At 36.7% G+C, this 15,520-nt stretch overlaps 1 protein-coding gene across 10 annotated transcripts in view; it reads left to right on the top strand.

Moving 5' to 3' along the window:
* The window catches only part of KIAA0586 (KIAA0586 ortholog), a 119,348-nt gene extending 104,557 nt beyond the window's left edge, over positions 1-14,791 (top strand). For all 10 annotated transcript variants that reach the window (XM_027570156.1, XM_027570155.1, XM_027570157.1 and 7 more), the window contains one exon: positions 14,558-14,791. In XM_027570156.1, coding sequence (XP_027425957.1) covers positions 14,558-14,709 — 152 coding nt within the window. In that variant the 3' untranslated portion in view covers positions 14,710-14,791. The remainder of the gene's footprint in view (positions 1-14,557) is intronic.
* Positions 14,792-15,520: the final 729 nt, after the last annotated feature.

Here is a 15,520-nt window from a genome sequence, read left to right as displayed (position 1 = left end):
TTTCCATCTCAGAAGATGGATTTTCTGTACATAAACTATAGAAGCACTTGGGTTCAAACTGCGTAGTAACTATTAGGGAGTGACTTTGCCTTCAGCTTTGTTAGCCATCAAGTGTCACTTATAAGAATGTGATGATAGTGACCTTCTGTAACAGTCTGTGGCCTTATGTAATTAAAGTTGTAGTACAAGTTATTGTTGAAAAAGTTGAGTTTAAATGTAGCTCTGATGTCATTGCTTCATAAAATGAAACAGCAAACCTTTTTGGCACCAAAAAGAAAGAATTAAATGACTTTTGTAGAATGTATTAGTATTTTAGAAATGCTTTCAAGATTAGGTAAAATGATATTTGTTTGTGATTTCAAAGAAATTGAGTGGCTACTTGTCACAGATCATCAAGTACCCTCTAAGTAAGAAGTCCTGTAGAGTCAAACTAAAGCAACAACAACAATAAAAATTCACCTTTTGCTTCTGAATAATTTCATCTCGCTGGTATTTCAAGATTTTAAGGAAAGAAATAGAAAGGAATTGGCTTTGTCATTAGCAGTATGGCGTGTGACTTAGCAACTATTCACTTGACGTTAAAGGCCAGTAAAGGTAGTTATTTGGCTGTTTCAGTCATTGGAAAACAGTTCAAAACTGCAGAGGAAGCACCTTTCAATTGCTGAAACTGATATATTGGTTTTTTTCAATTTCAACTTTCTACGGAAGTATAATCTACATATAGATAAGTACGCATATCATGGGGTGTCCAGCTGAAAGAATTTTCACAAACTGAGCTCACTGGTATAACCCACGTCCAGCTCAAGAAACAGCACACTGTCAGTACCCCTGAGCCCCCTCATGTTGCCTTTGTTACAACTTCCACCCCGCAGGGATAACCACTGTTCTGTGATTAGTTCTCTTGCTTTTTTTTTTAACTGTAAATAAATGAAATCAGACAGAATGTGTGGCTTCTTTCACGAGACAAACCTAGTGTGATTTTTAAGATTCCTTTAGTTTTCAGACCGTTATGACGTGCTTTTGTAAAGAATTATCTGAGAGGAATTTGTTTTAGTAGCTGTGTCACAGGCTATTCAACCAACAGGAAGTGCATTGTAGATAAAGTTGTCTACTAAAACATCGACTCTCTCAGTTCTCAACCAAATTTTAGTGCTGGAATGTTCCTCTAGACATTCCTGCCCTGAAAAGGCAGGGACTCTTTGTCATAACACCACACAGCAGTACATTCAAGTACTTAAATGGTTTTTAATGAGCTTCAATAATTAAATGTACGTTAGTCAAATAAAGCTTAGTCTGCATTCAGGATAGGTGGGTCATCTATTTTCTGAATTACCAATCAGCTTCTTGGCAGTTGGATATAAGCTTTTATGCTGCCAAGATACTATTTCTAAAATGCTCTTATTGGAGAGACTCGTATACCTATTAGATAGGCAGCTGAAGAGTAACTTAATCTGGCCAGATTATTTGTTTCAAAGGAGTTAATTTCTTTTTATATATTTTTAACTACTCTAATAATGTTCCTTTTTCCCCCCCAGTGAACTCAAATTGGTATAAAAGATCCAGGTATTCTGTTACTAGTTTTAGATTTCTCCTTATTTTGTTTCATATTCTGAATGGCACCCATTTAAAAACTCTTGTTTTGTGAGCTAAAAAATTTATTATTAGGAGCCTTCATTTTATATCCTTGTTTTACAGTTAATAGCCCTATTGTACTATGCAGTTTTCTTAAATAATCCATAAAGAATTTGTTTAAAGGGGCGCCTGGGTGGCTCAGTCGTTAAGCGTCTGCCTGCAGCTCAGGTCATGAGCCCAGGGTCCTGGGATCGAGCCCCACATCGGGTTCCCTGCTCTGCAGGAGGCCTGCTTCTCCCTCTCCCACTCCCCCTGCTTGTGTTCCCTCTCTTACTGTGTCTCTCTCTGTCAAATAAATAGATAAAATCTTTAAAAAAAGAATTTGTTTAAAATAATAATATAATAGTTTATAGATTTAAGTATTGCTATTCTGGTGATCCTTACTAAGGGTAGTATTAAAAACCAAAAGATAAACTTTCAGGACAATATAAAAAATTTTAAAAACAAGAGTACAAACATTGTAAAGCCTAGGTTGCTATCCTTTTAAATACCACTTTTTGAAATACTAAAACATAGCCTCCTTTCAAATTGGTACCATATAGCTACAAGATTTTGAAAGACCATTTAAAATAAAAAGCTCAAGTATTGAAATAAGATGAGTGTTTGAAAGAAGCATAGTGTATGAATGGTATAACCCCAGCAACCTTGTGTGCCCTCGTTTAAAGCTTTTTCAGCAGTATCCCTGCGTTCCTAGCCTTGGATTCCATTTTCAAATCTCAGATCACTTGTTTTGATTTTGTGATATCTTTAAACATTTAAATAAAAGGTAACACATTTGTCTTTTGTGGTAAAGGTAAAAGGATAAATTATATTCGTAGGTAATTTATGACTCAATTTTTAGCCAGTGTTACTCACTCCTAATTTCCATAGAAATTCGTGGATCAAATGTTTGTAAATTGTTTCTTCTCATCCTTTGACTTAAATACCAATGAGTATTGTTTCTTCAATTTTGAACAGTAGGATGAGGAAGTATAAGAGTCAACAACCTTGATAAGCAGTTTTTAAATCATGTTGGCCAGATATAGGTTGTGTTTGCTGCTTTAATTCTCACCTGCAGAGTATAGTACTCACCCTTTCAGGAAACCCCGTCCCCCAGCAAGTGTGAATTATGAGCCAGCTATTCATTACAAGAATAAATGACAATAGACAACTCTGATATTGAGATAGTGGCTTATTTTATTTATTTATTTATTTATTTTACTGTTAGGAGAAATTATTACAGAAGTCAAGACTCTCTCCCAGTTTTGGTGGAGTTTTTTTTTTTTTTTAAGATTTTATTTATTTATTTGACAGAGAGAGACACAGTGAGAGAGGGAACACAAGCAGGGGGAGTGCAAGAGGGAGAAGCAGACTTCCCACTGAGCAGGGAGCCCAATGTGGGGCTCGATCCCAGGACCCTGGGATCATGACCTGAGCCGAAGGCAGACACTTAATGACTGAACCACCCAGGCGCCCCTGGTGGAGTTTTGTTTGTGTTTATAATAACATCAACAACACATAATAGCTACCATCTCTGTATATTTCCTATATGTGATATACTTCGCTAAGATCCATAATCAACCCAACTGGGTAGATGATAATATTCTCATTTTCTATTTGAGAAACCCGAGGCTCAGTGAGGTTACGTACTTTGGCCAAGGATACATAGCTAGTACACGACAGAGCTGGGAATCAAATGTAGTCCCAACTCGGAAAGCAAACGCTGTACTCTTAAACACTATACTGTATTTCCTTCCTTGATAATTTTTAAAAAAGTAGAACAGATAATTTCTGATGGTTCTTACAGGTCTCAGTATCTAAAGTTGGGAGATGGGGAAAGAACTGTTTGCTTGGGCTTTAGTCCCTACTATTAATACTATTAATATGTCACATTGATTTGTCAGTGAACCTTTCTGAATCTTGACTTCCTTATTAGTAAGGATAAGATGATCTCTGAGACCCGTTGCAGCTCTCTTTTGGTCATATGGGAGCAGTACTTTTTCTTTTCAACAAAAGGTCTCCCTGTCCAAAAATATTTTTAAAAGATTACCTAACAAGAAGAATTTTTTGTAAGTTGGGAGAAGTTAGAAAATAATCACAAGCTACAAAATAATAAAACTACCAGTTATTGAGTAATATATGTAGGCACTGCTCTAAGTTATTTACATATATTGTCTCTGTTAATGATCATAAGAAACCTATGAGGTAGAAGAGGAAACTGAAACACAAAATGGTGATATTCCACAGAGTGGTGGTATTTCTCCTGGGTCTCACAGCTCATTTATGTTGGCACTGTGATTTGCATTAGGTGGTTTAGCTTCGAAGTCTGTGCTCTTCACTGTGAGCTTCCAGATGACTCTAACATAGTGTCTCGTTGTCAATTACTTGCAACTTTTTTATCTTAGATACTACAGTGTAGAATGAATAGAAAAAAGTGGGTGTTTTTTCCAGAAAAGGACCTATACAAGATCACAGATATAAAGGTTCAGAAACTTGGTCAGCTGGATATTTCTTGAGCAACCATACATAGAGGACTGATTTAGGCATCTTAGGGGAAATAAGGAAGGATAATTGAGGGAAACTTTGTTTTTAGATTTTATTTTTGAGTAATCTCTACACCCAACATGGGGCTCGAACTCATAACACGTGCTCCACCAACTAAGCCAGCCGGGTACCCCTATTTTCTTGTCCTTTATGAAAATCTAGCATTGCATTAAATCACTTCAGCTTATGAAATGGCTTATTGAAGGCACATCTTAAAAATAATAACAGGTTTAGCATATTATTTCTTAGATGTTTTTACTAGTAATGCAGCTTTGTTGGATATAAAGAGATGACTAAAGTATGCTTTGGTTTGCAGTAATGAAATCATTTTTTGGGTTAAAATTCATTGTTTTAATAAATTAGAAATAAGCCGTTGTGTTTTTTAAAAGCCATTGTTTTTGAAAGTTTCAAGAAAATGCTTTTTATTAAGCAAAAAATCTGAATATTAGAGAAAACATGCTCCTTTTTTATTCCAAAGAAAATGCAGTGTATAAAATTCACATTTAGGTTGTTATGAATTTAGAAGAGTGTTTCTTTATAGCAGCAGGTCCCATTGGGGGATACACCCCCTTTGGAGTGCGGACCTATCAGAATGGAAGGGAGCCCTTGTTAGTTTGAAAAAGCCCCAAAAGTGATTCAGACTTTCCCTTCTCCCTACCCCAACCCTCTGTTGAAAATCACTGGTTTAGAAAAGGTTTCACAGCTCCTTTTTCCAAAGCCAGCCAGGTACAATATATAGCACCTTCTAAAGAGGATTAAAAAAAAAAAGGCAATAGAACAAGAAGAGGCAAAGAGAAGTTACCAAGAATAGAAGAAGAATTCGAGTTCCATGATGGAAACATTAACAGCTAGAAGTGGTATGATGCTAAAAGGCAGGGAGCTCAATTAATCGTTAGTCTTTAAACTCTCGTATATTTGAAGCGGAACAGGCGCTTTAATTGGAAGATTTGCTCATTGCTGTCAGTCTGCTCTGTGTTAGTTTTACCTTTACAATTAAAGAGGATTAAGACAATGTCTTATTCTTTGCGGTCTTCACAACACCTCATATAATAATGATGGACACATAAAAAAATTTTTTTTAATTGAATCCTAGCTAGACCTAAGGTAGGTTTTCTTTTTCTTTTCTTAGTTTCCACCCAGCTTTGTTTAATATGAAAGGGGATGATGTTGCTTATTTCTTACTGTAACACAATAGATACATTTAAAATCTGGGCTTTGAAGCAATCACTTCTGAGTGGACTGCCACTTAATTTTGCTGGGCGCCCCCCCCAAAAAAAGTTTCTTCAGTGGAAGTGGCCTCTGTTGTGGGACTGATTGTTACCATTGTGTCCACCTATAGGTGCTGTGTAGAATGGGAAACGTAGCTGTAGAGGGCAAAGCAGTAACCTTTCCCTCTCTAACTCTCAGAAATTTAGAGGCAGAGTAGGAAGTGAACATAGGTAGTATCTCATAGAAAGATGATAGTAAGCACTTTGAATGCATTTAAAGGTTTTTTAAAAACAGTATCAAGGTTAGATGTTTAATTTTGGTCTATTTGCAGATTGTCAGTATATAATACATAACTGGTATTTGCCCCCAGTCTTACCTTTAGAAAACTATATTTTCTTCTAAAACGATTCTTTTTAAGCTTTTTTCTTCATTAATCTAGATTGCATTTAATTCTTTAACGTATTTCATTTTTAGGTTTCTGACAGTATAATGACAATAGCTAAACATGAACCTTTGTCATCAGTGAGAACCTATTGCTCCATTAAATGAATGATGTAATGCTTCAAATCACGTTCATTTACGTATATTCTTCCAAATCCACCTGAAATTTTTCTGAAATAAGGGAAATTTGAGAGAAGTCTGATTTTTATTTTAGGGAAAATCAGAAAATAGCGATTCTACTGTCCTCTACATTTTTTTCAAATCGTTCTGCCTGAAGAATTTGTTTGAAACAATGGATATCGATAGTCATTAACTGCATTTCAGAGCACAGATTAAGAGCACGCCATCAACATCAGCACATGCTTCCAGTGCCTGGGTTGTCCTTTTGGCTGGAGAACCACATGTGCTACATGTTCCTCTTTTCAGTTAACTTTTCTCTACTTCATCATTCCCTAGCCAAAAAGAGGTTTTCCCAAGCCTATTTCGTTTTAACATTAAAATGTGGCTTTGGTTTGACAGCGTAGTGCTCTTCTGTGTTCTTTGACAACTTTATTGGTTGCTTCACATAGATTGTGTTGGGCAATATGCCCCCATCTAGCCTGGGTGAAGGGAGATTCTACACTTCTTCTTGTAATGATGAAGTCCTTAAGTAGGAGATTCTGTGAAAACTTCTAACCTTGAAAGAAATGATCCGTAAGCTTCTTTTACTTAATACAAATTGCAAATTCTCTAATGATTCCTTGTTTCCCCCTTTCCTTAATTTTTGCTGCCTAAAGATAATCCATTGGGTGGTAAAGTATTTTTCTATGGATAGTCATTAAAATTCAGGTGTTTAACTTTCTTCTTATTAAGGCCATTAGATCAGGCTCCCATTTATGTTTTATGAGAGTAACTGGGAGTGCATGTAGTTTGTGTTCTTTTTAGTGAATAGGAATGAATCATGCTTATTTCTAGGCTTAACTGATTTTCTTATTAAAAAAAAGCATAACTTCATCAGGTGAAATGGATCTGACACAAATTGAGCCCAATCTGTACCTCGCGTCTGTATTTACAGGTAAGATTTTTACTTTAAAAGTTGTTGAGGGGCACCTGGCTGGCTCATTCACTAGAGCATGCAACTCTTGATCTCAGGGTCATGAGTTCAAGCCCCACACTGGGCATGGAGCCTACTTTAAAAACAAGTTGTTGAGCTTGGAGCTATTCAGATTTTTCATGTTCTTATAATTTCTTTGATAATAATCAGCACAGTAGAGATACTAATTATACTTTTTTAATTCTCCTAAAATAGCTATAAACTCACTCAGGTAATAGAACTCCGTGCACTAAACTCTAACCCTCCAAAAATCATAAGTTAGGGGACAGAAAAAAATGTTTCATTTCCCTTTGGAAAGTTTATAAAATGTTGAATTAAAAGGCTGCAGGTGTGGTATTCAGAGCACTGAGGATAGTACTCAAGATAATTCCATCTGGGGGAGGTTATTTGTTGGGACAGGACAGTGTTTAAACTTTGAAGTCAGTTTTAAACAAAGTGAAGCAGCTGGAACCTGGCATAAGAAGAAACAAACCTTTCACATTAACTATTGCTTTTTAGAGGAAAAAGAATTGGAGTTGTTTTTACAGGTGCCAATACATTTATTCTTCCTATAGGAATGGCTTTATTTTTATCCTAAATTATACATTTCAAAATAAGCATTTGTCAACTCATTTTAAAAACAGAAGCAATAGTAAACTTAAAAAATGCAATAGGATTTATAGGTCTAAAACATATTTTGGAATGAGACTACAGTAACATTTTAAATCACCCTTTTAAATATGAAAGTAAGGAAAGAAACATTTAATAGTAACTAATCTGGAAAGCAGAGGTAAATAAAATATTGCATACTGTACTTGACATCAAATAACTAGGCACCTTCTTCATCAAGACTTGTATTTGTCCTCAAACACTGAAGCTATGATGTTGCAAAATCTGCAGAGCCGGGTTAAGTATGTGAGGAGAATTGAATACAGCAGGATAGTTTAGCAGCTGCTTAAACAAGGAATTAAAGCAAGAGTAGATGAGCCCAGGGTGGACAGGAAAAATGCTTCAAGAACTCAATAAAATACAGCTGAAATACTGTAACATTTTCACAGACAGCTGGGAAGCAACTGCATGGCTGGAACTCAGGGCTGATTTTAAAGACAGGATCTGGTCAGTGAGAATCTAAGCGGGCTGTTAGCTATGAGAAACCACAGACCCTTGAGGTGCAAGCAAATCAGTTGGGTTCAGCAGCCATTTCAAGGCCCACTGTGTGCTTACCATTGTGCTACAACTTTGTAGAATGCAGAGGTAAATAAGACAAAGTCACTGCCCTCCTGCAGCGCGTAGTTAACAGGAACAGACTCCCAAGCAAATAACGATTGAGATGATAAGGTCACAGATACTTCCTGTGTACCTACTGTTCTAGTCAGACAGCAAAGACTCAGTCCATGCTCTTACGGCGTATCTTGTTTAGAGCAAGTGACAGACACATAAACAAATAATTACAATGCAGTTTGGTAAGTGCAAATGACCAAATCACTTTCGGAGAGAATAAGGCATCCACACTTGACAGGAATTCCTCTATTTTACCACTGCTGCTGGAAGAACAGCTCAAAGAATGTGACTCACTTGCACATGGGGCTGGGCTCTCCTTTAAGTCAGTGCTTCGGAAATATTTGGGGGCCGCAGACCCCTTTGGAGCATTGAAAGCTATGACCATCTGTCTCCCTCCCGAACTGTACTCACATGAAAATAATTTGCATACTTTTCTGGGGCATTCACAGCTCCCTGGCCATTCATCCGTTTGCCCTGGGTTAAGATCCTTCATGTACGTGGATTCAGGATGATTACATTTGTTTCCTTTTCGATTTTCTTTTTAAATTTGTTGTTTATAAGAAACCAATCTTCATTTTCATGTAGAAAAACCCAAATCCAGGCAATTTAAAGCCATCCAACTATCTTTTCATCCACTCATAGAAGAATGCCATAAATTTGTACATATCACGTGTGCCTCATCTGTTACTTAATGAAGAGTTTGAAATGCTGTACTCTTCTATGAAGCTATTGAAACGTTTTCTTCTTTTCTCTGCTTGTCTCATGTTGCTTGAGGAGAGAATGCTTTGTTTGGATTCCTCTCAGTTTGCAAATAACAGAGATAGAATAATGAGTTACCAAGTGTTTGAGGATTAGAGTCAGGATCTGAAACCTGATGAAATGCATTATATAAACCCAAAAAACTTTTACAAAGTTATGCATATTTTTAGAAACATACATACAATGTACAGGCAAAATCTAAATAGACTTTAAAAATCCTATATGATTACTTGTATTCCTTAGAATAAATTAATTTAACTTTTCTGTCCTTAGTCTTATAAATCCAACATCAAATGTAAAATTTCTTTATGAATTTTAAATATCCTTAAAGCAAAAAAAATTGAATTTCAAACATCTAAAAGATATTAAAATATGTCTTAGGAAGCTTGAAATACATGGTCTGACTCAGTGGCATCCCAGCTTAAACATAGGCAAGTTAAATGACTTACTGCAAACCCACGGAATCAAAAAGTAGTCTCTTTTTTTAAAGAACAACTCTGAAAACAGCTGTTGAAACAATTACATCATAGAGTAACGAGATGACTGTGGAAATTTAAAAAGCCAAACTTTAAAAGCATCAAACTACATTTAATATAGGCAGAAAATTTGTTTGCTTTAATAATGATTTATTAAGATATAATGTCTTTTTCCTTTAAAAAAAATTAAACTCTGTGAGGACCATACTGGATATGAAGGTGACTCTTTTTGCCTGGTTTTTTAAAGTCTGGTCTAAAAAGGCAGTAATAACACAAACAAGCCTGAGGCTACGGGGTTATAAAGAGGTGTGGAGATAGTGGGATCAGTTATATACCTGTCTAAAAAGTCTGAAAAGTCCTCATTTAAAGTTCAAAATGACTGTTCAAAATAAAGTAAATGAACACTTCAAAAAGTCTTCCCCAGATGCACATTTACAAACATCTTTAGATAAAATGGTGTGTTTTATTGGCTTAACTCGTTGACTAAAACATAATTACTTGAGTTAAAATAGCATAACTATTTGGAGGTCTTCTAGAGCTGTGGGGATTTTTTCTTAGTGCATTTTAGTGAAACATTCTATCCCTCTCTAAAGCAGACTACCTTTGCAGCCCATCCTGAGGGTCATTGCCTCTTGGGATAGTTCCTTTCCAGTTAACCTAAAAGGAAGAGCTGGTCTGTTGTGGGTGCTTTCTGTGTGCCAGCACTAAGCAGAGCACTGCATTCGCAATATCCCGTTTAATCCTCATAAAACCCACTGAGGAAGGTACTCTTATCTTTATTTTAAGGATGAGGAAACTAGGATTTGCAGAAGTTACATAACTTTCCTCAAGTCTCTTATCACTCACTGTCCCTCTTACCCCTTACCTGTTTTTCTTTCTAGCACTTATCACCTCCTGACATATGTTTGTTTCCTTACTTGTTTGTCATTTGCCCTACACTCAGCTGGAATATGATGGCTGTGGGATCAGAGTCTTTTTGTTCTCTTCACTGCTGATATCTCCAGAGTCTGGAACAGTGCCTGGAACATAGTAGGTGCTCAGTCGATATTTGTTGAGTGGATAGATTGGATGAACGCAGCTCTATGCTATTCCAAAAGCCTCACTCTGACAGTTTGGATGGGACTGTTCCCAAGTGACTGGACAACAGATCTCATTTGGACCCTAGATGGGACCTATCATTAAGGGACTTGAGCTTGAAACATTATTACTGCTTCTCTCCTTACCTACCATTGCCTATTACATGAATGGAATTTATCTTAACCACCTGTAAAAGTAATGTGTGGTTTTTTGTTTTTGTTTTTTTGGTTTGTTTGTTTTGAGTAATGGAGGTAGTTGCTATAGTGCAGGAAGCAGTGAGTTGTCTCAGCGCTACCAGTTTTGAATTAATTAGATAACTTACGCTAGACTTTTTTTTTGAAAACCATCTGTTACCTTGTGTGACTCTTTACTCTTGGGTCTCTTCCTATTTATCTCTCTGACATTTCCCTTTTGTTTTTCTTTATTTTCTCTTCATTCACCTTTCTTTGCCCTTCCTTGTATTTTTGTCATCATTTCTCTTCTCAGCCTATCTTCTCTCCCTAGGTGATCACTGTGTTCATTACTCTCATTATTCTATCTATACAAATGACTGCTGGTTCTGTCTCTAAAACTGCCTTACGGCCTCTGACACCTTTGATTCCAGTTGCCTGCTAGAAAAGTCTATTCACACATCTTGTAGGCATCAGGTATATAACCGATCCCAATATCTCCACACCTCTTTATACCCCCGTAGCCTCAGGCTTGTTTGTGCTCTTATTAATGCCTAATCAGTCAACTAACCCTGTAATTTCAGAGCCATACTCAATTCTTTATTTCAGAGTCTCCCCTCAAAATGTCTTGAATCTGTTTCCACTGGCAAGGATCATCTGTTCTTGCATGGACGATTTCCACAGATCTCTCTCCTCTCTCCTTATTTTGCACACAGCTATTGGAGTTCTCTCTTCTAAAATACATTTGGTCATCCGACTCCTCTGTTCAGAATCTCTTGTGACTCATCATCATTTACAGAACTTGACCCTGACCTTCCTTTATAGCCTTCTCTCTCACCATTCCTTCAATCCAATCAGTAGTTTGGTATCAGAACAGAGTTCCTTTAACATACTGACTTAAAAAAAAAAAAACAACAAAAAACATACTGACTTCACATTGACTTTATTTTGTTGTTCTTTTCCTTCATCACCTTCCACATCTTTGAAATACTACTTCAACTGCTACTTCCATGTCATTTTAACTAAGTATTGCTGTACACTTCTGTCTCGGCTTCTAGGTTTTGAGCTTCTTGAGGATGAGGACTATTTCTTCTTCATCTGTGATTCTCTCAGCACCGTCTTAGCTCCATACATACAGTAGGCTTGTAGGGATGTTTAGCTGGTGAGAAAAACTTTGGAAAATCCACTTTATGTCTCTGTGCCTCAGTCACCTTGTCTGTCTCCCAGAATTACTGTCAGGATGAGGTAAGATGATGGGGAAAAGATTTTTGCAAAACTACGAATTGCTGTGTAAATATAAGGCATTAACTGTGAGAAATAGCATAACTTTGCAGTGATTGAATTTAATATGTTCCCTGAGACTTGTAAATTTCTTTGAGATCAAAAAAAATAGTTAAAGCTCTTGTTGCATCATTGAGCAATTTAATCAGTAAGCACATAAGAGAAAACGAAGGTACATGTAAAACAGTTTTGTGACATGAGATAACAGAGAAAAGAAGAATATCTGGTATCAGTGTGGTTTTTGACAGGCAACTAACTAAAGGAATGGAATTTTTCTTCATAATTTGAGGAAGGTAACATTGAACTTTTATGGGTTGAAAATTAATTTTTCTCTTGGCCTTAGTTATACTCTATGTTAATTTTTACTTTATTGATGAAGTAAGCTCTGATCTTGGATACTTTTCTTGGTTATTTCGTGTGCTCTACATCATGACTTTGTAAAATGACAGAATATTTAAATAATGCTTATGTCCTATAGAGATCTTTTTTTAAAGCAGTTCTTATTGTGTCTTAATTTTAGTTTTTATCATATCCTGACAGAGCTAACTTTCAAAAGGTCTTTTCTTATTTAAAATATTTATTCTATTTTTTTTTTTTTTTTAAAGATTTATTTATTTATTTGAGAGAGAGAGAATGAGAGCGGTAGAGAGCACGAGAGGGAAGAGGGTCAGAGGGAGAGGCAGACTCCCTGCCGAGCAGGGAGCCCGATGTGGGACTCGATCCCGGGACTCCAGGATCATGACCTGAGCCGAAGGCAGTCGCTTAACCAACTGAGCCATTGACATAAAACTTGTTTTCTTCTTTAAAAGATTATACCGTGGTATTATAGTTTGTGATGTTGCTATAATGTTGCCAAATCTTATTACCTGTCTCTCTTTTATTAAAAAAAAAGAAATTGACACAAGTAACAAAAAGGAATAGTATAATATTAAGTCTTTGTAAGACTTCCTAATGTGAAAGGAATTTGGCTTTTACAAATATTCCGATCGTCTTGGACAGCTGTGTTTGAGTCATCGTTGAAATCTCCAAAACGGTCTACTTTTACTGTAGTCCCTATAAAAATGTAATGGAGAATTCCACTTTATTACTGTGAAAACTACTTGAAAAATATAAAGGAGTTTTAGAAAAATTACTATGGCTCTTGTCTCAGAGAGCTCTTTATGATTGTTAAAGATAATTTATTTTTAAGCTGCTTATTATTCTTATGTATATAGAATTAAGCCATAAAATCTGAAACAGGGATTTTTGTAGTCTTAAATAATACCAATTTGGCATTCTTCATATTCTTAGGTGGTGTGCTTTAAACTTAAAGAAGTGAATTAGGGTATAGGCAGATAGATTACATTTATGGTCAACTCTGGATTTCTTTTTAACATATTAATGAATTCTTCATATCAGACTGTGTCTCCTCTGCCACAGCCTGGCTTCTTTATTGCCTCCCACTACTCCCAATCTGTGGAGTGGAGATCTTTTTCTGTATTTGGTTAAGTGTAGTGATCATGAAGAAAAGTCTGTTTTACAGAGAAAAATACATTCCAAATAGCTATTTACTTGATGGTAATAGTAATGATAGTAGTGCTAGTACTATACTAAATAGTACCATTTAGTGGTATTGGTAACTCTGAGTTTTCAGGTACTTACTAAGTGCTAAGCTCTGTTGTCAAACTCTTCACCAATGCTATTTTATCCTCATTACATTCTGCAAGGTAGGTACTAGTCACCCATTTAACATGGAAGGACTGAAATGTTGAGTGGTGAAACAATTTGCCGAGGTCACATGGTCAGTAAGAGGTTAAGTCTGAGTTTCAGAGACTAGGCTCTGACCCCTACATGGTCTTACCTGGCATTTGTCATTTGTTTTTTGTTTTTTTAGATTTTTATTTATTTGACAGAGAAAGAACACAAGCAGGGGGAGTGGGAGAGGGAGAAGCAGGCTCCCCGTCGAGCAGGGAGCCCGATGCGGGGCTCGATCCCAGGACCCTGGGATCATGACCTGAGCCGAAGGCAGATGCTTAACGACTGAGCCACTCAGGCGTCCCAGCATTTGTCATTCGTACCACAACTTGTGTTGGCACTTGTGTATCATCTTAGTCCATTCAGGCTACCATAACAAAATACTACCGACTGGGTGGCTAATGAACAACAGAAATTTTATTTCTCACAGTTCTGGAGAAATAAAATCAAAGAGCCTCTTCCTGGTTCACAGCCATCGCCTTCTCACTGTGTCTTCACATGGTGGAAGGGGCTAACAAGCTCTCTCAGGGACCTCTTTTATAAATCCCCTTCATGAGGGCTCCACTCTGATGACCTCTAAGCACCTCCCACAGTCCCCACTTCCTAATACTATCACATCAGGGATTCAGATTTCAAAATATGAATGTTGGGGAGGAGAACGTAAATATTCAGATAACATACTTTTAAAATGTTGTCCGTAATTGTCTAGGAGTGGGAGTGGAAAGGAGGAAGTGTATTTTATCTCTGACAAGTTCTGAGTTCCGAGCTCCTTGAGAAAAGAAATGATCTCATACACAATCCTTGTTTGGATCCCCTCCCCCCCATATTCGTCAAGAAAGTTTAAAGCATATAAATATTCAGGATATGCTTGTTGAGCTGAATGCGTTTCTCCTTTTTTGCAGGGGGTAAAGCAGTACCACTTCTCACTTCACAGACGTCACCCACCAAGATGTCTGTGATGCTGCCTTCAGTGACACTGGAGGATTGTTCTCAGTCTCTGAGCATTAGCCCTGTGCAAGGGGGCACGGAGTCCTCAGGAACAGATACCTTCTGAAAGGGAAGTGAGAACCAGCCTAATAGTTGTGCCTCTGGTTGTGAAGTCATTTTTCTCAAGCATAAAACCATGTCTCAAACTATTTGGTGTTTTGAGCATCTTCTGAAAAACAATTTCTAATTTTTTATTAAAGTAAAAAGTGTAATTTGGGTAGGTAGGTAAACTTTTGAAATAAAATAATTTAAATATGAATCATCGTGAGTCTGAATTATTTCTTAGAATCCTGAGGCAGCATGGAGTAGTGGAAAGGGCATGACTTTTGACATCTAAGAATGTATTCTACGGATATAATTATGGGTAGTTAGAAAATGATGTTGCTCAAGGCTATTCATTCTGAATTTTTTTTTGTAACAGCAAATAATTGGCAACAATCTAACGCCTATCAATAAGGAACTGACTAAAAAAGTGATGGTAGGTCTGTACAATGGAATACTATGTAGTACAAAAAAGAATTGTAAAATGTTTATGTGTCGATGTGGAATTGTCTCTGAGAAATACCGTTAATGTGAAAAAAAAGTGTGCAAAATGGCTACCATCGTTTACAGTCGGGGGAGGAATCCAAATATGTGCTGTGTACACGCGCACACACACACACACATATATTTGCTTATGGATGCATTAAATATCTTTGGAAGGATAAACAAGAAACTGCTAACTTGTCTCCGGGGAGGGGGACCGAGGGGCTAGGTGATAGGAGTCAAGGATGACTAAAGCCACTGTGTGTTTGAACTTCAGTTGTGACAGGAAAAAATTATGAATGAGGTTAATTTTTTTTATACCTTACATATATACCTATTAAACCTTTATACTT

Source organism: Zalophus californianus, chromosome 6 (genome assembly GCF_009762305.2).
Source record: "Zalophus californianus isolate mZalCal1 chromosome 6, mZalCal1.pri.v2, whole genome shotgun sequence".
Lineage (NCBI taxonomy): Eukaryota > Metazoa > Chordata > Mammalia > Carnivora > Otariidae > Zalophus > Zalophus californianus.
The sequence above is the reverse complement of the archived record's forward strand: the minus strand, read 5'-3'. Positions and strand labels throughout refer to the sequence as shown.